The sequence below is a fragment of the Cervus elaphus genome, chromosome 23, assembly GCF_910594005.1.
Source record: "Cervus elaphus chromosome 23, mCerEla1.1, whole genome shotgun sequence".
Classification (NCBI taxonomy): Eukaryota; Metazoa; Chordata; class Mammalia; order Artiodactyla; family Cervidae; genus Cervus; species Cervus elaphus.
The window spans coordinates 31,711,096-31,735,323 of NC_057837.1; the positions used below are offsets into that span (position 1 = coordinate 31,711,096).

Genomic DNA, 24,228 nt, shown 5'->3' on the forward strand with positions numbered 1-24,228 from the left:
TATAAGGCTCAGGGCAGCCACCCCGGCCCCCTGCCCTCCCACCACAAGAACGATCCCACCCCAAATGCTAAAGTGCTGCTAGTGAGAAACCTGTCTGTAACAGTGAAGCTTATACACAGGTAAGGGACTTCTACCATGAAGAGTGGAATAGAAGTGCTTCTAACTGGGCACATATCTGTGTCAGTAGAGCTCTGCGTATCACCTCACTGCAGTAGATCAAAATATCACTCTGATCTTCAGTGGGAAGACACTTGGTGACCATAAGCATAAGAAGACCATAAGCATAAGAAGATAATGATATTAAACACTTTTCCATAATCATAGGGGAACTAATTGAATATATAATCAAAATATACACAAAATTCCCAAGTGGAATATAGTTAAATGCAACTAGATGATTGTCTTCTAGGGAGAGAAAGGAACTTAGTCAAGGTTTAAAAAAAGTTCTTCAAGAGCAAGATGTTATTTCGAAGTTGAGTTAATGGCCAGGGGGTAGCATTCAATCAGACATGTGAAAACTTGTCAGGAAGAGTAGTTCCCTGAAATGGAATAACACTGTTTTCATAGGCAAGAGCTCATGTCATGGGACAAGGCACTACAGCTACTCTGAATTTGATCTTCAGTCTGTGATTTGATGAATATTTACTATTGAAATCTTTGAGTATAAAATAATCCTTCATGATTTGTTTTTATGTCTATTTTCCATCCTCCTGAAAAACTTTAAAGCACATGTTATTATTTGAAATGGGTAAAGCTCTATCTAATATCTTGAAATACAATTTTTATCACATTATTCTGGGCTTCATTACAGACAGCAATGTTCAATTCTGGATTTCATCATGATTCCATGAACTTAGAGAGAACTGAAAGGAAGCCAAGGATGAGTAATTCGGCAAAAATAGAAACTTGTGGAATTTAGATGCAGACTTCAATTTTCTTTCAGAGTAATAGAGAGGCAGAGATTTAAGAGAGGAATAGAAATAGTGGGAAATCCTTTTTATTGAAATAGTATAATATTATAGATATGCTAAAGTCTTCCCAGTTAAATAGCAGAGAGCTCTCAAGAGAGGGATGTGAATCGGGGGCAGCTCTGAGTAGCTTCAGGCTGGACTCCCAGTGGAGGATGATCCCCTGGGAAGGAGAAGCAGGTCCTGGGACAGAGATCAGCTTAGCAGAGCGTGAAGGTCAAGGTCTTGTCATGCAGGCAAGCAAGGGACCTCATACAACTATACCGTCTCTGCTGGAGCCTGACCAGTTTGTATAAAACATCAACAGGAACTATTTCAGAAGAACCATTGCTCAATGCTTTCTAAAGTAGTGAATTGTGAAATGGGCCTACTTTTGGATTTCTTGAGAAACAATTGTGGAAGCAAAGAAAAGAAGAGGTAAGTAGCTGCATGATGCCACTTTAAAAAAAAAAACAACTTAGTTTAAATGGAGGAGAAATGTGAATTAAGACGGATAAAAGACAATTATCCTGCTTCTTGGAGGGAAAAAGGGGCAAAAGGAAAAAAAAATCTGAAACCAAATTTTCTCTTGTTTTTCCTTTTGGCTTTCTATTATGCATAGCTTGTAAACCAGAACTTATAAGTTAATGAAGGAAAATTAAGGTAAATATTACATAGAATTTGCCAACTGGCTGCTCTGGAAATCTAGCTCTGTTACTTGTGGGACCTTTGAGACCACCTCTGGAGGACAGAGGCAGAAAACCTCCGTGCTGTTCTCCCCATTTTCTGTATCAAGGGACTACTCTCTATTCAGTTCTTATCAAGAGATACTCCGGATTTGAGAAAAACAGAGTTTAGAATTTGCCTAGAATTGGTACTTTTTAGTTAAGAATTCTAAACCCCTCATTCTGTCGCCAAGGTGAATCAATGTTATTATGCAATTTTAATGATAGAAAAACCAAGGCACAGAAGGCAAAGGTTTGCCTTAGGTTATCTCATCTGTGAAGTGTTTTCTTCTTCTATAAAGTTAAAAAAAGAAAAAAGGCCTATAATCCTCCTGTCACCTTGGAGGCATCTGCTTGGCCATGGGAATAATGAGAACAGAAAAATATACTTTTAGACCGTTCAATATTTGGGAAAGTAAAACGAGTATTTGATGACACCTGATTCCAAAATAAGTGTAAACATTAAAAGTTTCTCTCTCATGCTTTCTCATTATATTTTGTCTGTTTTTGCTGTTTTCTTTTTGACCAAAGTAACATTTTGAATTTGTCAAATCTCTATTTTTATTTCACAGCTTTGGAAGACACTGTTAAGAAAACCAAGAACCATTTTAGTCTTGAGGTAATTTTAAAAGTCTTGTAAGAGCTCAAATAGAAATTTCTTCTATGACTTTTGACTTCCCTGAAATTTTATAGTTTGGTAGTGATTGTATAGAAAAGATAAGTATGTAGTTCATAGAATGACTAGTATTGGAAATGTAGTAATAAGGAGAAAGAGAAACCTATGCCAATATAAAATACCATAACGTGCTTTCAGAGCAACTCATTTTAATACAAAGTAGGTCAGTGAACATTTGTAACCTCTCTGTAGGAAAAGCATCAAAAAGCATTCAACTAGCCTGAAAGGTAAAATCTTTCCTAACCAGTTGTCAGTGTTTAGTAGACACAGCGTATGGACAAGGGTGTTTCCCTGTAGTATTTCACAGCCTGGAATAGCTCATTTTTTCCTTGACAAATTCAACTTTTGTGTCAGTGGACCACCATAAAAAGCAGAAACAATGTTCATCTCTACCCAGTCAACACAGGCTCTGCTGGCTGCTTGGACTCAGAAATACTTTGGATAGAATCTTTTAGAAACGGTTCTATGGCCTCTAGCAGGTAGGAAGATGGATGCTCCTACAGACTGGCTCTGATTTTTCTTGAGAGCAATTCTCTCTCAGTTTTACCACAATATACTGCACATGATTTCTTCAGGCTCATTTAGAAGGGGGTGGAAGATTATTTTTACTGTAGCTACTTGCTGATGGTATTCAATGAACTATGGTATGGATATGATTAATGATAAGAATCTAATTACAAAATAAATCTGATTAGTGTTGCCCTTTTGGGGAATCATCATGATTCATTTAATCTAAGCCAGAAAATGACTCACTGAGCAGTTTGAAAATGCTGAGTACGTGTTACACTAGAAATGTCACAAGACATCATCATATGATCTTATACAAAGAGTAATCTCTTCAACTGGGCAATTCTGAGCAAATCTATCAGTAAAGAAGAAATCACTGAATCTGGAAAAACCAAATATCTGTTTGCAGGTGACTCACATTAAGGGTGTGTCTGGAGATCCTGACTGGTGGCAGCAAAAAGATCCTGGTGGCAGCAAAAAAAAACAAAACAATGGCCACTCTGGGACTTCCCTGGTGGTCCAATGGTTAAGACCCTGAGCTCCTAACATAGGGGGCTCAGATTCTATCTCTGGTTGGGGAACTAGATTCTGCAAGCTACAGCTAAGACCCAGTGCAGTCAAATAAATAAATTTAAATGACAAATATTTTTTAAATGGCCACTCTGATGAATTATGGTTCACAAGATAATGTTTCTACAGGCACGATCTGACTTTCACAAGTGCTATTTTATATTTTTGCAAAAATTACAGTGATTATCAGAAAGATTAAGTACTTTGTACAAAGTCATGTCATTAGTAAGTGGCCATTCTGGCATTGAAACCCATCCTAAAATATTAAAATACCCCCCATCCTAGGTCAGATAGTCCACAGTAAGCTCAGCTCTTTACCCTATCTGGTCACCTAAACTCAGGGAGTTACTGTTCACACTAAATATAGGTTGCCTTCTAATCATATATATACCATTGGTTTTGGCAGTGCTGTGTGTGGCTATTTTATGTAGTATATTTGACAACATCATCTTTTTTTGGTCTAAATTATATTGCCTATGACATTCTCGTGTTTATGGAATTTAATGAGAACAAATGCACATATAAGCACACAATCCAAGCCACAAGTTTCTCCCCATCTTGTTAAAATAACTTTGTCTCAATTATAAAAATAATAGAAAAGGTATAATGTATGGTGATGAATTTAATTAGACTTATCATGGTGATCATTTTGCAATATATATATATTAAACCATTACGTTGTACACCTGAAACCAATATAATGTTACATGTTATACTTCAATTTTTAAAAAAGTTTTTGATAGTTCTTAACTCATAAAAGAAAACAGACAGCTATAAAGAAGGAAATAAATATCACCTATCAATCTATGACACCATAGTAACAACTTTTAAAGTACTGCTTAATAGTCTTACAGATTTTATTTCTACACTTTATTTTAAATTAAAAAATTGGATCTTTTATATAAACTGCTTTATCTTCCCCTAATATGAATACTTTATAAATCATGAACATCTTTTTATATTACTGGAATTTTGTGCTAGGAAATGCTGGGAAGATTCTATTTTACTTCTTAGTCCATTTCTACAGTGACAGACATCAATGCATACTTGGCATTTTCCAGCAAACACTTATCAGAAGCTACAATATGTAGAGATATAGGAAAACAAGGTCACAGAAAAAGGATCCACTGAGACAGGCTTTGTGTAATTTATCAACATATGAGTACTGAAATGTCATTTTTATTTTTATGAGACATAAATTTTCTGGAGGCTGAATATTGTAGAACATTTTGCCAGATTTAACTTAACATGCCATGGGAGACCAACCCAAACAGAAGCAAATTTTGGTTGGACAGATGAAGCTTGGCAAATGTACAAATTAATTGTGATTTAGAAATGAAAAGTTAATTTGTAAAAAATGTTAAAATGACTGAGTGGTTGAAGGTGCCTGTCTTTTCTCCGTGGTGTGATACCACCCAATTAAACATCAAATTGTGTCAAATGTCGTCAGAACCCAACTCAAACCTCAGCTCCACTGGCTCTTTGCCAGCAATCAGGAGGAAGCCCAAAGGGGCGCTATGGTCAGCAATTTCCCAATCCCTGTGGAACTGAAGAGGATGAAAAAGGAGAGGAAAGGGTATCTCACAGTTATAGTTCATGAAACTAGATCACAGATATTTATTAATGTCAATAATTCATTCACTCAACATTTATGGAGTACCTATTGATACTTTGACTCAGTGGTGAAGTTTCTCTTGCCAGTTAGTTCATTGTGTGTGTATATGTGTGTGCACACATGTGTATGACTGTGTGTGGGTACATGTACCTGTGTGGAATAAATGCAAATAAATAAATTAGAAACGATGATTAACATGTAATAGATTTCAGACTTACTTTCTTTAGGTCATTTACGTGATGCTTGTATTCTTAAAGCTCTTGCATTATTTTTTTTTTTTACCTCTGGATGGAATATATAGGATGATATGTATGTTCTTAAAATACTAGATGGAATTTTATTGAAGTTTACATCAACTCCACTCTCACATCTTTCATGTTTTCTTCAAATGGTGATTTTTAGACAATCTCGGCCTCTACTTATTGCTCGTTCATTTATTTAGAACCAACTGTAATTTACATAAAAATAAACTTACCTTCCAGATGGAAAGACACCAAAGTCAAGAGGATCACGGACAGAGGACTGGCCTCTATGATGTAGGTGCAGTTCATGTTGTTGTCATATTGCTTTGGGTAGTTTGGAGAAACGATATAACCTGAAGGGCTAGTGAAATTCCTCCCACATCCTACATGGGAAGAAAAAAGTATTCTCAGAACATTTGTTCTCCCAGACAACAACTCTTTATCAGTGAGGAAAGCCTCAATTTTCCTAAGCTCTCTAGAGCCAGGGTCCCCAACCTCTGCGATCTACTGCCTAATGATCTGAGGTGGAGCTGATGTAATAATAATAGAAATAAAGTGCACAATAAATTTAATGTGCTTTAATCATCCTGAAACCATCCCCCATGCCAATCCATGGAAAAATTGTCTTCCATGAAACTGGTCCCTGGTGCCAAAAAGGTTGGGGACCGCTGCTTTAAAGATATTCTCTGAGACACTCTAAATGGAAGCAATGGTAACTAAAAGAATGGAGCTCTGATTTAAAAATAAATATGCATGCAAAATTAGAACACCATTATTTTTTAGAAAATGATGCAGAATTTTGGGCTAAGTAGAAATTTTTCCACACATCCACTGCAAATCTCTTAATTTTAAGATATTAAAGGATAACTTAGCAAAGATTGAAGAGGATTCATGTAGCTAAAGGAATAAAACTGATGAGAAGTGATCAGTGCCTGATCAATAAACTGAAGTTTTTAAATACTGTATTATATTATGGAAAAACATGTTCTTCTCATTACCATTGTAATATGGCTGTAAAAATAATACCTGCTTTATAAAATGGTTGAATTTACTAATCCCAACCCTTTAACAATTTCTCATGGGATTCTCTGGTGTTAGAAATAAAGATAACTACCTTTTTTTTTTTTTAACCAATAAAATGACATTTGTTTTTCTATAACCACTAACTAGTTAATTCACACACTCCCTAACATAAATAGAAAACGTCAGTATTCTTTTAAACTGTTAGTAACACACATACACAAATACAATGAACCAAGTGAAGGCCTAAAATCAGGTCTGGGGTGCCTTTCATTAATTCCTTTACACCACTCTCTTATTCATGTCTGAATACCTGTTCACTGTGTTATTTCCTCCAATTCCTTTCATCAAACTTTTTCCTAAACAGTGGTTTGTAAATAGTGGCTTTAATTCTGCACCACTGTGTCTCAGTCTTGAAAACTCCCCGCCTCACTATTTTACCTGGTAGGAGTGGCCATCAGAGAAGGAAGAGAAAATCCTTAAGAAGGTGACTGTCAAGGTTGACTGAGCATGAGAATCATCTGGCTAAGAAACTAAAACATGTAAGTCCCTGGCCAGGGAAATTCTGAATTCAGACAAACTTGGGGTGAAGCCCGTGTTTTTATAGCCCAAATGAGTCCCATGCAGACAGGTAAGCGCTGTGAGCCAGGCGCGCTGATTGGCTACTAATGACGGCCTTCAGCTCAATTCCTGCCCCACTGCGGATTTCAGGGTCCATTTCGGACATTCACAAGTGGCACTCAGGCCTTCTACGTCATTTCTCTAGTGATCTACGGTTGAATCTGGTTCCATTCTCACTGAATTGGAAGGAAGGGTGCACTCTCGGGATCAGGTGATTGATTGACTCAAGCCCATCCCCAGGGTTCTGACCAACTGTGGAGCAGACCTCACCTCCCCAGGTCTGCCCATGGCAGCCACGCCCTCTCAAGGACCCGCTCGTTCTGTACTACTTACGGCTCACGAAGGAAGCAGAGAAGCCCTGAGCCGGGGCCTCCTGAGACTGGAACACGGCAGTGAAGACGTTTCTGGGCGTGGTGATGGGCCCCGGGGCCACGTTCCCGCAGCTCGTGGCTAACAGGGTCTGGCTGGACTCCTGAGTGTCGGCCCACACCTAACAGAGCCAGAAACAGGACTTAATGCCCCAAGCTTTCCCTGGTCAACGGTTAAATGTGCTCAGGCTGGAACACGACGGGCACTCAGATGTATAGAGACCGAAACACAATGGTAAATAAAACCCATGCACATCTGCAGTATTTTCTTTTGCGAACCATTTAAGCTGTTTTTGTTTTGTTTTGTTTTTTTAGCACAGCCCATTCTTGACTCTTTCAAGGAAACTGCTCATTTTTGTGTAGCTAGGCCATTTCCTCTTGCCTTCTCCTAGTTGACCTGATCTAGTTGAACTTGCCCAACCCCCAACTAAGCATTACCTAGCGCAAGAAGGCAAGAAGGGAATTGGGTTTGGATTGGTCTTACTTGACTACTTAACATTTCCTTCACATTGAATTACTCATTCTAAACTTAGCACTTGCAGGAATGTTCCTCGAACAAAGCCATAACACATCAAGCTGTTATAGACATTTCTATTAGCAACTTGGCCCAGAGGAATAAGTGTGAGGGAGACCAAATGCAGAGCACAGATTTACTATCAGCTCTTCAAGGTCATGTCATTTCAAGTGATTTTCAAACACTGCATATCCTGCTGTTACTCAGCTTACTGAAGTCAGATTATATTTGCCATGTATGAGATATGGGAGGTGCCTGGGGCTGGAACTACTGATAACAAGAGTGAGGATATTCTGCCAAATATCTAAGATCAAAATAAGCATCAGGAAAGAAATGCACACCCACATTTTCCCTAGCATCCCCTTTATGTCCTCCCACTCCCTGCCCTTAACTATCCAGGGAAACACTATACAGATGTTTTCTAGCCACATTCTGTACTACGTGTATTTTTAATTCAGTAAAATTATAAACATGACTTACTAAGAGATCTGCATATATTCTTTTTACAAACATCACTGAAAAGGCAAAATGATCAGAGCTAAAACTTCTATGAAAGCGTCTCAACTTCTTCAATAAGGAACTTCAAGAATCCTCAAAGGCTTATGCCTTCCTGAAGTCATTAATTATGGATCTGACATCTCTACCTTTTGGCCCCAGATCATAGGTGTTATCATGATAATAATGGTAAGGAGTTATTAAATATTCATTGCTGCTGTGTCAGTCAAGATCTCATTTCATTGGCTCGATGACCTAGAACTCTTAAATATTAGATCTACAAAATGTTACAAAACTGGCAAAAACTTTCTGACTTTTCTTAAGGTTTGTACAATTCAGCCTGGCTGCATGTGATATTTTATCACTCAAGTGATTTTTTAAAAAAAAATACGTTTATTGAGTACCTGCAGATTCACATGCAGCTGTAAGACATAGAAGAATCCCTGGTACACATTTCCCAGTTTCCTCTAATACTGACATCTCATAAAACTATCATTAATATCATAAGCAGGAGGTGGACTTGATACAGTCCACCTATCTTTCTCAATTTCCCAGTGTCACTTGTATTCACACATATGTGTGTATACATTTGGTTATACACCAGTTTAGACAGTAAGTCCCCTACACACGAAGCTTCAAGTTGTGAACTTTTAAAGAAGTGAATGTGTGTTCACATGTCCAATCACGTACGTCAGTTCACATGTCTGGTATACCTTGTCATGTGCCTGTATCCTCTACAGTGGTTGTGGTTTCATGTATTTTACTGTACAGTACTATAGAGAGTACGGTAGTGCAGTATCTTTATTTCAAGTCCAGGATGTCCAGAAGCAAGCATAAAAGCAGCAGTGATGTAGTTGGAACTACTGTACTTTTCAAGGTACTGTACTGTAAAGTTCAGTTCAGTTCAGTTCAGTCGCTCAGTCATGTCTGATCCCATGGACTGCAGCATGCCAGGCCTCCCTGTCCATCACCAGCTCCCAGAGTTTACCCAAACTCATGTCCATTGAGTCAGTGATGCCATCCAACCATCTCATCCTCTGTTGTCCCCTTCTCCTCCCGCCTTCAATCTTTCCTAGCATCAGGGTCTTTTCAAATGAGTCAGGTCTTCCAATTCTCACATCCATACATGACAACTGGAAAAACTACAGCCTTGACTAGATGGACCTTTTTTGGCAAAGTAATGTCTCTGCTTTAAAGATGTTTTTTTTGTGTGTTTGTTTTTTATGTATTATTTGTGTGAAAAGTATTATAAACCTAATACATGACAGTACTATATAGCCAATTGTATTAGCTGGGTACCTAGGCTAACTGTTGGACTAATAAAGAAATTCTTCGGCGCTCAACTTCCTTTATGGTCCAGTAAGCATTGAAGAATTGATGCTTTTGAACTGTGGTGCTGGAGAAGACTCTTGATAGTCCCTTGGGCTGCAAGGATATCAAACCAGTCCATCCTAAAGGAAATCAGTCCTGAATATTCATTGGAAGGACTGATGCTGAAGCTGAAACTCCAGTACTTTGGCCACCTGATGTGAAGAGCTGACTCGCTGGAAAAGACCCTGATGCTGGGAAAGATGGAAGGCAGGAGGAGAAGGGACGACAGAGAATGAGATGGCTGGATGGCATCACCGACTCGATGGACACGAGCTTGAGTAAGCTCCGGGAGTTGGTGATGGACAGGGAAGCCCGGCGTGCTGCAGTCCATGGGGTTGTGAGGAGTCAAACATGACTGAGTGACTGCACTGAACGGAATGAACAAACTGGACCTATAAACACACTCTTTGGATGGAACTCATTCATACATAGGGGACTTACTGTACCATCACCTTCAAGATACTGAGCAGCTCCAACTCCAAGGCTCCCCAGAGCTGCCACTTCTACTCATTGAGTAGTTTTTATATTCCAAGTACTGAGTACTATTTATGTTATTGTATCATATTACCTCTAATGCTAAAAACATTCCTACTAAAGTAGGAATTATTCTCTTCATTTTACAGTTGAGTGATTTAAAGCCCAAATGTTTAATTGGCTCAGAGAGGAACATGCAGGCGGTAAATGCAAGGGAGGTGGAGTCCACGCCAATGTTCTTTCCACTAAAAGGTGGACAGGCCCTCAGAGACAGAACATATAAGATGCAAAAAAGCATTTTTTTAAACTCCCAGTGGTTGATGTTTCTCACTTTTTCATTCAAGAAATCCAAGCAGTGAAATTGTCCTTCTCCTACTTTGAGAGCAATGAGTCATTTCTAGTCTAAACGTTTACGTTCCTGAAACCGGCTTGGCTCCAATTAAATACACAAGCACACTGACCTTCACAAAGCTGTTCTGACACTGTCCATCCCCACTGGGGATGAGGAAGTTGTTGTCAAAGCTGATCTCCAAGTGTTTACTTTGGTGTGTAACGACTGTCCAGGAGCATCTGCTGTTCTCGGGGAAATTCTGAGGCCAGTGAGGGGACCTGATTGTACCACTGTTCAAATGAAGTACTCCACCACAGCCTGAAAGAATTGTCATGGAAACAGTCGTCACCTTGTGAAGAATATAACAATTTTGGTAAGCCCAAGGCTTCTGGAGAAGACACGTTTCTAAATGAGATTTCAGTGCATCTCTCCTTACATATGAGTCTCTGACCCTCGGAGCAGGTCCACAGCAAGGACTCTCAGCAAATGTAGGGTCAGTGAAGTCACAGAGACCTTCAGGTGTCACTGTTTGGTTACCCCTGGACTGAACTCACCTGATCCCATTAATCCATGCCAAAAAGAGAACAGACTTCCACTCTATCATCAAACAAGAGCAAGAATTTTTACTCCCCTTGAGGCTCTGGTGTATTAATATTTGTGGCCCAACAATCTCAAGCTTTGTTTTTTACTGCCACTAACACATGAGAGTACAAGTCTATATTCATTTGCAATTTTACTCTAACATACATACATAACATGTCATTTTAATCTAACATAAACAGGAGAAAATGATTTTGAGGAGGGGAAAACTTTCCATTATGCAACCTGGCTCATTCACACTGAAATGTCAATGGATGAAAATTAAATTACAGGGATTAAAGAAAGAAAAATCTAGGATTATTTTGTAATATTAAAATATGTTCTTAATGTATGAGACAAGTGCTCAGGGCTGGTGCACTGGGAAGACCCAGAGGGATGGGATGGAGAGGGAAGCAGGAGGGTGGATCGGGATGGGGAACACATGTAAATCCATGGCTGATTCATGTCACTGTATGGCAAAAACCACTACAATATTGTAAAGTAATTAGCCTCCAACTAATAAAAATAAATGGAAAAAAATATGTTCTTAAGAGACAACAAAAGCAAAATATGTGAACTTAAAACAAAATGAAGTTAAGAGTTTTCTTTGTATCTTTTGCTTTTAAACCCTTGGGAAACCAGGGGGTTCATCTCAAATACCCTTCCAAGTCCAACAGCAACCAGTGGGTTAATAAGGGACAGTTTGAATCAAAGCTCTTTTCCACAAAGAGCTTCCTAATCACCCTCCCCTCCCCCTGACTCTTCTAGAAATAACTGTCCTCTGTCATATTGCAAGGCTATGATGGGATCCTAACAAAAGTATCCAATGCAAGTCTTACATTTTCTGGGGATTTCCATGAAGTTCATAGTTTGCCGGTACAACAATTAATCTTTTGAAACCAGATCTGTTATGTTTTGCCCTGTACAGAGCATTCATTCTAAATCACAAATGTTATCTTGTCACTTTGCTGCTCAAAACTCTTCAACTAGCTCCCCATTGCCTGAGGGGTAATTCAGAAGCCAAAGCTCTTCAGGATGTGGTGTTGGTGGTTTAGTCTCTAAGTTGTGTCCGACACTTGCGACCCCAGAGACTGTAGCCCACCAGGCTCCTCTGTCCATGGGATTCATCAAGCAAGAATAGTAGAGTGGGTTGCCATTTCCTTTTCCAGGAGATCTTCAGGACGTGGATGACGGCTTTTACTGCCCTCAACTCACCACTCTGCATCCTGCCTCCAAGCTCAAAATCCTTTAAACTACTTGTGATTCCAGCACATATTTTCTATTACTTGTGATTCCCAAGCTGTGCCATGGCCTTTTGCCGATGGAGGCAACATGGTGGAAGTACTTAAATCAAAAAGTTTCTGGGCTCTGCTGTCTTTACTCAAATCTCAAGTCTTCTGATTATCAGCTACATGACTTGGGCAGATTATCAACCCATTTATCCTGCTTCCACCCATGCAAGTGGAGAAAATGTGAATCGATAGTGTGTCTTCCTTAGAAGGCTGTTACATGAGATGACATGTGTAGTGTAAAAATTTAGAATTGAGTCTGACGGAGTACAAAATATAGACTTGTTGGATTCGTTAGTAAATTTTAAAACTACATTGATGATAAAAGTAAGTACAGACAGTATTTCTTTTACCTAAAGTCTCTGAGCTCCATGTAGCATAAAATCCACCGTGTTGTATCGAATGGTCTGTATTAAAAATCACCACCAGCTGGTTGGAACCTGACTGGATCGTCCCTGGGTTTAAAGTTCCACAGTAGTGCCCTATGATGGGTGATCCAGGAGAACCACCGTTCCTCACAGTGATCGAGTCCCAGGCACAGTTTTCATGGGCTTCAATGTCAAAATCACGGAATGTCAGCTGCAGGAGAAAAGAGAAGAAGTGAGAAAACACTCTGAGTTGTAAATGAGCCTGTCTATGTAGAGTTAGACTGAAGTCCTTCTGCATCCTTTCATTTTAATTTATGTAATTTTGTATTTACATATCTTATTTCATTCTCCTTGCCCTTCTCTACTTTTTCTTATTGAAGTTTCTCTTGGAAATTTTGAGAGTGAATATTTCTCCCAGAATGGGAGTCAATTAGGGTCATATTCAGTCCCCTGGACTGGGATGGCAACTTATATCAAGAACATGAAAGCATCTCTATTCCAGATGGAGAATGGTCTTCTACAGAGAGCTTCTCCTGTGCTTGAAAAAGAATGGAATATATTTCATCCTTCATTAACTGTAAATGTGTAGATGCCAATGTATGTACTCCAATCAGAGAATTTTAGGGAGAAGATGATTTGATGGCAGGATTTAAGTCTATTCTAATCACTTGCTTATTAAAAAAAAAAAAAGAAAAAAACTCTGTCTCCTTCCAGGACACAGTACTTTTGTTGTACAGTTTCAGAAGTATCGATATTTCACCCACTCGTCAGTACTCACATTGATGGTGTGGCCTTGTGGGGCTTCCAATAGCCAAGAACAGTGGGTCAAGCTGTCGTAGGCAGCTGGATAGTTGGGGCTTGAGATCACTCCACTGTCACCTATCTGTATTCCACCGCAGTCTGAAATTAGATTTGTAAACTTCTCAATAAGATAGGAAAAAACCTGCAAAATTCTGTAAAGTCAAAGTAAATACTACTTATAGCCATCATACTTTATGATTTTTTAAAAAGGGCAATAAATGGATAAATAGATGAAATTAGATGAAAGCAATGTAAAACTGAAAGTAAAAAGATGGAAGATTAGAAATAAAAAGAATCTTATATAGTGTTAATTAAATGTAATCACATAATGAGGGTGGGCTCAAGTTTGATACAAAGGAGAAGGAAGATTGTATGAACCAAAAATGGCAAAACTTGGATGAGTATAGAATAAATGCACCTGACAATAAATGCACTAGGGACAATGTAAAGAATATTGGCTTTCTTGAAAAAATTCGGCCCATGAAAACACATGTATGCTTGAAGAATATGACCAGTACCATAACTAAACAGTTTGTCATTTGACAATAAACACATGTATTATAGTCAGCTATAAAGGTGTACATTAGCACAGAAAGTTGAAAAAGTTAGAAAAAATTTTCTAATTTACAAAAATACATTTTGAAAGCATAGTATGGTATGATGTTCCACAGAAATAATAATGCTTCCAGATGTCTGACTCTTTTCTTTCAATATGATGAAGAACCAGTTGGCAACCTGGCTGACTGAGTGGATAAGAAATCTCACTCCTTTCCCCAGTCAACTGTCTACTTATAAGAACTGGCTATATTGTCTGCACTGGAGAATGTTACACGTGCACTTGAAAAGAATGTGTATTCCACTGTTGTTGCTGGAAGTGTTCTGTAGATGTCAGGTTAAGTTGGTTGTTCAGGCCTTATATATCCTTGCTCATTTTCTGTTTAATTGTTATACCAATTAAAATATTATTTTGAGTTGTCTAGAAAAAAAAGAACTGGGTAGAAAGTATAAATAAAAATGTCTGATTGACATTACCAACAAAACCAACAAATAAACCTAGAAATAAATCTAACAAAATATATGTGAGATCTTTCTGGAAAATATCATTTAAAAATTTATGTATTGTTTTATCACTAGAGTTGGAGAGCTTATCATCAGTCTTACCTGTAAAAGAATACTGTGCATGGAATCCAACATGTTCTACACGCTCATTGGTGACAAAGTGTATCCATACCTGTGGATAAGGTATAACCAATGGCATTCTAGGTTTTGAAGATCCACAAAGTCTCCATATCAGAAGCCCATCAGCATTACCTGAGCAGAACAATGCACCAAGTGTCATTTATATAACTTTTGAAAAATATATTCAACAAATTCAATCAGAATAAATAATAATAATAATAAAAATTTCAAGCTATTCACTGATGCACATTTAAATTCTGGTTTAGCAGCAGACATTTCACAAATCCTCTATCTTTCTCGACTACAAAGGAAAGAGTGCCTCATGGTGAAAAAGAATGCTTTTTTCGGTATGGACCTCTATATCCTAGGCACCATTTTGTTCCAATTCATGTTTTCATAATTATTTTTTAGCATATATTTAAACAGAGACACAATTGGTAAAAAACTTTAAAACCTAGGATCTAGCTGTCAACACTGATCCATCTCATTCCGTTTATGGGAGCTATTGTCCTCAGCTGGACACATGCAGAATGATGGTTTTGTCTGAACAGTGTTCTTCTGGACCCTACATACGTACATTGCAGTCCTTGACTTTCTTCATTGGGAGGTCACTGGACTCCAGGCAAAAGGAGAAAGTTGTAGATATGAATGGGAAAACATGTTCCTTGATTGGACTTACCCACTCGGAACTCAAGGACATCAGATTGACAGTCTTGGTGACTTTCTAGATAAAAATCCTCAAAATGAATGTAAATGGAGGAGTTGCCCTGATTGGGGTTGCTGAGCGTCCATTCGCAGTTTAGGTTTCTTGAATAATTACTGACTCCGTCATAGCCAGGAGAAGTAAAGTTTCCTTCAGGGAAACTTGTAAGGGACCCACCGCACACTGAGGAAACAGAAGGCAAAAAAGACTAGTTGTCAGACTCAGGCCATAGAAGATAAACATGTGACAGAAAAAATATCTATAATAACCACAGCAGTCTTTTTTTTTATTGCCTTGATTTGTTTTTCCAGATGAAGTCAGGGTTGTGGTTAAAGGGCTGGCTCATCACACCAACTACAGAAGTTGTTTCCGTGGGTTTAGAAAGAAAGATGCACAAAAATAAGCAACTCCTTTATTTCCCTGAAGGTGTAGATTAGGTGAGTGAGGTTTGGCTAAGTCAGTATCTTCTAATATGAGCCCACTGTTCACTAATATTTCATTTAAAGTAATATCCAAATATAATGGTGGCCCTGATGGCTTCTGATTAGGAATCCTCCACTTGACCTGAGAATTTAATTGAATAAAAGAGATAATATTTAACACTGGCATTGCAATGAATTTGCTCCTTTTAAAAGGGAATGAATATTCTTTGTATCAATGCAATAAAGGGTTTTTTAAAAAAATATTCAATTCCACTCTTCCTAAAGTTTAAAGTTCTTAGATAATAACACCAATCCAGAAAGTAGGAGGATATTTACAGTAGAAAGGCCATTATCTTGCTTAATTTTAAATATCCCATATCGTACGTGAACCCTACATTCATGTATGCTGGAAGTCTATATCTGATAGATGGAGGACTAAGGAACAATACAATCTGTCTTCAGTTGCATTAGTTACCCTCTGGGGGTAAGCTACCTTCCAAGAGTTCTCTGTCCTTCTTCAGGACAGAGAACTGCCCAAGGGCTGAGGGACTGGCAGTCGTCCGTAATGGTGACACTGCGTGGAACTCAGCTAGAAGCTCTTCTAACAGCATTTTTTTTAACTTTTCTAATTCGCAATAGCAGTTTTCTTTCCAAAACTAGAAGTTTTTGTCTTTTGTTTCTGGGCTTTTTGGTTGGGTTTTCTATCTGGCTAGGTTTGTCTTTCATGGAAGATTCTAGGTGTAACCTTGATCTCTGAGGGGGACATGGATGACGCCGCTGCTGTTGGCAGCAGCTGCAGGTCACTTGCCATGTAGACGGTGACACAGGTGTATTCTCAGCAGCTGCTATTACCTGCATCTTCACTGGATGTGTAGGAGGCAGTGAAGCCGCCGTACGGCCTGGACCCATCTGTGAAATAAATGACCTTCATTGTATTTCCTGAAGATTCGATCTCATTGCTGCCATTAACGCTACTGCACAGTTTCTCCAGCTGGGGTGAGTTACTTCTAATGCCATTAAATACCTGTTGGAAAAAACAGTTTAACCTTTAGACATAGCCCATCTTATTGAGTATTTCCTAGGAGTTTATGTTCCCAGCCTAGACATGCTTCCTTCTAAGGAAACTCTGAGCTAAAATGAATTATTTCACAATATGGGCACTTGACCCAGGGTCACAAGCCACTGCATCACCCGCAGCGCATTTTGTGCCCTCAGGGTCACTGCACAAAAATGCAGTCATGCCCTCCTGCCACATAGTGACAAGCAAAAAACCGCTATGCTCTTTGCAACAGGAAACTGTGCTCGAAATGTAAAGCAGCTATGCCAACATGCTTACGGCTTCGTTCACAGAGTTCACTGGGGAGCAGTTTTTCTTAGCAATGCATCAGGACCTTTGACATCGGCAAAGAGGGTTTAAACATTAGTCTCTGATGAACTGAAGTCTAGAAGAACTCAAATATTTTTAAATGCCTTGAAAAGCGATTTTTAAAAAATCAATCTCAATATAATAGTTCTTTCCTAATTACTTACGCATTCAAAGCTTCAACTTTCTTACAAGTTTGAACTTTTAAAAATGGATTTGAGTATTGTGGACTCCAAAATATTAAACAGCTCCAGTTATGCACATGGTTATGATAATTGGCAAAATATTCTTCTACTTCTGTCCAAAACCAAGTGGATATCTAGGATAGCTCAAGAAAGATCTAGAAGGAACTAAACAGTAAATGAGGGAGTGAGTGACAGTTCTGTTTTTAAAAAGGATTGGAATGGCTTACAGTTAGGAATAATGAGGCTGAATATGACATTGAGAGCTACGGAGGTGGATACTGTATTCCATACAAAAGCTGTATGCTTTTCTGTCTACTGTAATTGACCATTAAATGTAGCTCTTTGGGGGCTTCTGGTTTAAAGTGTCTTCCAGCTCATAGGAATGGACCCAACATTTCTTATCATTTACTGAGCACAAACAACACGCCAGACTCTACTAATAACCCACTTGGATTACCTTATCAAATTAGCAAACTAACCTCTCAGACATACTATATTACCCCTGTTTTCCAGGTTAAGACACCAGAATTCAGAAAGATTATGCCACTTGGCGCAGTTTAAAAGAGCCAGTAATAATAAAATTGGGATTCAAATTATGCCTCTGATTCCAAACCACGAAATAATGCATAGGAAACAGGAGAGAAGTATTTCAATAATTCTAAAAACAGGAATGGGCAACACATTGCCAGAATCAAAAGGGATTATTTGCAACTACAAGGATAATATGTGCAAAACTATGATCAATGGCCCTTGTGTCTCCCCAGCATCTGCCCTGAGTGTAAAATCACAGTGACTAAGAATTGTGAGGCATCATTTATCATGCAAACCCCTGCTTTTAGGAGGAACAAGAGGGCTGTTTCCACATTCCTCCTCTACTCCTCTTTGAACTGAGAAACTAAAACTCTTGGAAAACAGTGGGGTAAGAAGTAGGTATGTGAAATTCAGGACAAAAAATGCGCTAAAAGCAGGAATACAATGGGGCATTTGGCTCATTGTTTTGCACATGGGATGGTGTGGCTTTCCCACTTCATCTGGGCACAGCGTGAGACAGGCAGCCTGTCTGAAGGAACGGTATGCTTAGATCACTGCATGAAGTACTGGTCTGGAAGTGGCTTGCTCAAAGCCACCCTTGAGCAACCCGTAGATCTCAGGAAGAGTCCCTACCTCCTTCCTTCCTTCCTCGCTTCCTTTCTTTCTTTCAGTCAAGTTCTCAACAAATAAAGGATAAATAGAAAACAAGCCACATCCTGTTGCTTGGAGCAGAATGAAGAGGAAACAACACAAGCATGGAACTCATAAAAATGTATTTCAAAGAAAGGAATGTGGACATTGTATTAAAGATTCAGAAATTTATTCTGAAAATGATTCTTTGATGCTTTAACCTCAGGGGTGAGGGGGTGGGGAAGACCTATAATATGATATTTGTGGTTTCCCTGATTTAACGGTCCCATACCCCCTCGGTCACCCTCCCCCGCCTCCTCCCCGCCCCACCCCGACCCCGGTGAAGCCCACAAGTTGATGGCTCCAGTCACACGCAGACAGCTTCCCATCGCCTTTTAGCACTTAATACTTAAATAGGAATGAAGAGTCAAGGGTCAGTAGACATTTAGGGAAACATCCAATGTAAAAACCAGAGACCAATATAATGGGAGAGAGGGACTTGAAGGAGACTGACTCCCAAAAAAGCAATAAAAAGTCTCAAAATTATGATTAACATATTTGACATACATAATACAGCCCAAAGAATAAGGATAGAATAAAGATAATTATAGGTATACATGTACTCAAAAACTTTGTCACCCATGCCTGTGTCCTTAGAGAGCCACGAGTGCATGTGCCTTACCTCAAAGAGGAAATTAACCAAGAATGGGAAACACTCATATCATAAAGCCAGGTATCATAAAGTCCAGGAGATGGATGAAGGAACTTGCAAATATGAAGATGAAGGGAAATCTGGGTATGGCAGTAGGAATCAGACTTGCAGCTGATGGGCAAAGGCTCAAGGAAGATCTTTCTAAGGAAAATGAATGGAACCGATGGAAGTGTTTTATCATATAAGGTGGGGATGTACACCTGGAGTGTGGAACGTGTGGAAGAATTAGTGACTAAAAAGCCTTTGACTATGTGGATCACAACAAACTGTGGAAAATTCTTAAAGAGATGGGAATACCAGACCACCTGACCTGAGAAATCTGTATGCAGGTCAAGAAGCAATAGTTAGAACTGGACATGGAACTGCAGACTGGTTCCAAAGGAGTATGTCAATGCTGTATACTGTCACCCTGCTTATTTAACTTATATCCAGAGTACGTTATGTGAAATGCCAGGCTGGATGAAGCACAGGCTGGAATCAAGATTGCCGGGAGAAATATCAATAACCTCAGATATGCAGATGACACCAGCCTTGATGAAAGTGAAAGAGGAGAGTGAAAAAGTTGGCTTAAAGATCAACATTCAGAAAATTAAGATCATGGCATCCGGTCCCATCACTTCACGGCAAATAGATGCGGAAACAGTGGAAATAGTGGCTGACTTTATTTTCTTTGGCTCCAAAATCACTGCAGATGGTGACTGCAGCCATGAAATTAAAAGACGCTTACTCCTTGGAAGAAAAGCTATGACCTACCTAGACAGCATATTAAAAAGCAGAGACGTTACTTTGCCAACAAAGGTCCGTCTAGTCAAAGCTCTGGTTTTTCCAGTAGTCATGTATGGATGTGAGAGTTGGACTATAAAGAAAGCTAGGTGCCGAAGAACTGATGTTTTTGAACCGTGGTGTTGGAGAAGACTCTTGAAAGTCCCTTGGACTGCAAGGATATCCAACCAGTCCATACTAAAGGAAATCCGTCCTGAATATTCATTGGAAGGACTGATGCTGAAGCTGAAACTCCAATACTTTGGCTACTTGATGCGAAGAACTGACTCAGTGGAAAAAACCCTGATGCTGGGAAAGACTGAAGGCGGGAGGAGAAGGGACAACAGAGGATGAGGTGGTTGGATGGCATCACCGACGTGATGGATATGAGTTTGAGTAGGTTCTGGGAGTTGGTGATGGACAGGGAGGCTTGGCGTGCTGCAGTCCATGGGGTCACAAAGAGTCAGACTCGACTGAGCAACTAAACTGAACATAGAAAATAACACACACACACACACACACACACAAAACCATGAAAATGTAAAACCGGTGGAAAATCAAAAGCAAATGCTACCAGAGTACAATACTTCATTTAAGTGGGAGTGATGTTTTCATAGCAATATTCATGTAACCCCTGAGTAACAATTTAAACAAAATCTGTGACAGGAGTATTTGGGGAGGTAGTTGGGGGCGGTAACTGAATTGCGAGTACCCCCATGTGCATTTGTGGTGATCCTGGGGTGGTTTTTGAAGACAGTTAAATCCTCATCTTCCACAGTTGAATGTGGATAATGTCTAAGACAAAAAAAAAAAAAAAGTAGCAGCCACATAGGAATATTATTTTGAAATAATGACATAATTATCAAAAGATGTAGCTGAATGAGTAGAAAAGGGTGCCTTTGGCATTTATGATTCAGAGATGGGGAAATGACAAGCAGGACATGATTCAAAATTTGTGGTTGATGCTGTAAATTTTATTTTATTATTTGAGTTTTGAAACTATGACTTTTCTTACTATCTTTCCTGTAGGGCATGTGAATACTCTGCTGGTAAGATTTCTAATGATTATGTTTCAATATGATCTCAAAGGAAAAAAGACTTTTAGCATAAACCTCAAAATTTTAGTAATGGTTGTGTGGGATTCCAAGTATTTTTCTGTTTTTTATTTTCTCAGCTCTACAAAAATGATTCAATAGCATTCATTGTATTTATATTGAGAAAAAAATTGATGAAAATTAGTACAGAAATGAATTTCTGTCACCTAAATTCAACTACATAGTATTATGCATTGCCAAGAAAAGATAAGAAAATGCTTCAAAATATGGTATAGTGAGAGTGATTTGATTTTTTTCTACTTCATTCTTGTTTCTGTATTATTCGTTCAACAAGAGGAAAAATGTTCCTTCAAAATAAGCAAGCTTGGTCCAAAATTTCCTGGCTTTCAAATAAGAGAAATCACACTGGGCTCCGTAATTCTCAATATTTGACAGAAGACAACATTTTGGTCCTTCAGATATTAGATCTAAGAAGCAAAATCTGAAGTTTGAATATGATTATTTTAGGGCAATACAAACAGAGTAACATACAGAGATGTTTCATATTTTTGAAATTCACTATCCAGTAGGAGACAATGAAATGAAAACAAAGGTGGCTATTTTTAAAAAGGATAGTGACAGTCCTTCAACTATTGATCGATTCAACAATTGCTGTGTTTGTTATGAGTGAGTCACTGGGGATTTATCAGGGAACGAAGCCAAGTGCGCGTCCTTGTGAGCGGAGCTTACATTCTAGTCTGGGCAGCAGACAATATACAAACAAATAAATACATGGACTGTGAGCTGTTGTGAAGTGCTGTGAAACCAGTAATGCAAGAAAAGGACCAGGCCAGAGTGGGGTGGGGTCTATTTAATGAAGGTACTTAGGGAAGGCTTCTCAGATTTAGTCATCTGAGCAGACCCCAGAATGGATTAAGGGCATGAACAAGCGAGAAGGAGCATTCCAGACAGAGGCAACAGTGCATGGGAAGTGGTCACACGGATATCTTAGCCCAAATCAAGGAACAGAAAGAAGGCCAGGGTGGCTGGAGAGGAGGGGAATTTGAAATAAGAACATGGATAAGAGAACGAAGGGGCAGCATATGACGTACAGCCAGTTGGGCCATTGTGAAGATTTCGGATTTCCCCCCAAGTGAGATAAGAGGTCATTAGAAGATTGTCAAGGAAAGCAACATGGCCTGATTTAGGTTTAAACTCATCACACTGGCTGCTGTGTTGAGCTGCAGAGAGACAAGGGTGGAAGTAGAGAGACCAAATGGAAGTTATTGAAATAAATCTGAATGAGTAGTGGTGGTGGTGGTTGTGGATATAAGGAGAAGTAGTTAGTTTCTGGATTTTTTATAAAGATACAGCCAACAAGACTTGCTTATGGATGCAGTATAAAGTGAGAGAGAAAGGACTCCAAAACACATCAAGGCTTTGGGCCTGAGCAACCACAAGTCTGGAACAGTTATTTAGTGAGATAACGAAGACAGGAGAAAGGGAAAGTTGGGTAGAGAAATATACTAATATTCAGCTATAGTTAATATAGTATGTATGCATATATGTGTCGTCTCACAGTTCACACTGAGGGATTTAACTTGCTTTCTTAATCTCAAAGCTGAGCTTGGCAACCTCAGGACATCTGCCAGCAAACAATAATTAGGCAACACCACCCATCTGCTTAAAACTTTTGGTGGTGGCTTGTTCTGTCACTCTAGTCCCAGTTAGTTATTTGCTACCCAAAGGCTCAACTTTTCTGTTTACGCAGGTTTTCCACATGTAGTGATCATTTTCTTTAAAATTTATCCTGCCCATGACCCTGATGTAGGCTGAGATAACTGTATCCTAAAACAGCTTTTACAAATATTTTGGCCAACATTTATTGTGACTTTGTTTTATCTAAAACACTTAGAATTTGTGTGAGATACAGTTGCACGCAGGGGAATATTCCTGACCTAGTTTTCTGACTGTGATTTATGGGTCAATAAGCTCCTTAAACAATGGACTATAACATCTCTGGCTGCAGGGGACACTTACTGTCACATGCTCACTGCTGCAGAATGGATGGGCTTCCAGCCTCAGGCTGTTAAAGGTGAGGGTGACCTGCCTCCCTTCCTGCACGGTGATTCTCCACTCACACATCCAGCCATGAGGGTTAGGGTTCCGGTAGTTGGGAGAAGTGAATGTTCCAGAAGGGGCCTGGAGATCCCCACCACACGCTGAAGGGAAAACAAAACAAAAACAAGAAAACTTCCAATCTGATCCTGTAAGGAATGTTCTCAAAAGTAAAGCATTTTTTTTTTATTGCCCCACTGGACAAAATTATTGCTCTTATTTATCACTGTAAGTATGCAAGGACTCTTTCTGATATTTAATACTTAATCTCTGCTTCCATGGATCATAGGGCCTCCCTGGTAGCTCATCTGGTAAAGAACCTGCCTGCAATGCGGGAGACCTGGGTTCAATCCCTGGGTCGGGAAGATCCCCTGGAGAAGGGAATGGCAACCCACTCCAGTATTCTTGCCTGGAGACTTCCATGGACAGAGGAGCCTGGTGGGCTACAGTCCATGGGGTCGCAAAGAGTTGGACACAACTGAGCGACTAACACTTTCATTTGCTTTCCATGGATCATATTGATAGTTCACTGGCAGCCGTTTGTCATCCTGACTGAAGAACTATGAGATACCAGTAAGCAGAGTAACCATCAGAGTCTGAAAGCAGAAGGCTTAGATGATCATCCAGTGTTTTCACAACAAGGTCTTTATTTCACCTGAGCTTGTCAGGGTGCTTGGAACACAAATCCTAAATGATTGGAGCAATAAGGGACTGGCCTTCTTCAGATGAGATGTGGTGAAGGCTCTTGTCTCCTCACACCGTCTCAGCATTAGATCCTTTTCTTTGTAGCACTGATTGCATTTGTGACTTTTCATTTATTGGTGTGACTATCTGATTACTGTCTACCTCCCACTAGACTACTGAGGTTCAAGGAGACATGGGCCATGGTGTCTTGTCCAGCTTATTTAACACCAGTGTCTAAGTAGAGTGTCTATTCAGTATAGCTGCTCAGAAATATATTAATATGTATTTATTAATACATATTACTGGATTGGCAAAAAAAATTCATTCATTTTTCCCATAACGGCTTACAGAAAAACACAAATGAACTTTTTTACCAACCCATTATTTATATA

The 24,228-nt window shown here is 39.2% G+C and overlaps 1 protein-coding gene and 1 long non-coding RNA gene across 6 annotated transcripts in view; one reads left to right on the forward strand and one right to left on the reverse strand.

Moving 5' to 3' along the window:
• The window catches only part of CUBN (cubilin), a 279,652-nt gene that overhangs the window by 52,935 nt on the left and 202,489 nt on the right, over positions 1 to 24,228 (reverse strand). For all 4 annotated transcript variants that reach the window (XM_043882924.1, XM_043882921.1, XM_043882920.1 and 1 more), the window contains 9 exons: positions 23,075 to 23,256; positions 16,670 to 16,841; positions 15,372 to 15,578; positions 14,675 to 14,824; positions 13,491 to 13,612; positions 12,698 to 12,923; positions 10,607 to 10,794; positions 7,257 to 7,413; positions 5,516 to 5,665 (listed from right to left, as the gene is read on the reverse strand). In XM_043882924.1, the coding sequence (XP_043738859.1) occupies positions 5,516 to 5,665; positions 7,257 to 7,413; positions 10,607 to 10,794; positions 12,698 to 12,923; positions 13,491 to 13,612; positions 14,675 to 14,824; positions 15,372 to 15,578; positions 16,670 to 16,841; positions 23,075 to 23,256 (1,554 nt within the window). The remainder of the gene's footprint in view (positions 1 to 5,515; positions 5,666 to 7,256; positions 7,414 to 10,606; positions 10,795 to 12,697; positions 12,924 to 13,490; positions 13,613 to 14,674; positions 14,825 to 15,371; positions 15,579 to 16,669; positions 16,842 to 23,074; positions 23,257 to 24,228) is intronic.
• On the forward strand, positions 928 to 5,390 carry LOC122681183. Of its 2 annotated transcripts, XR_006336895.1 has the most exons (3): positions 928 to 1,385; positions 2,245 to 2,291; positions 3,265 to 5,390. It is a non-coding gene; the product is annotated as an uncharacterized LOC122681183 (long non-coding RNA). The 2 variants fall into 2 exon arrangements; XR_006336894.1 differs by having other exon boundaries at positions 2,245 to 5,390.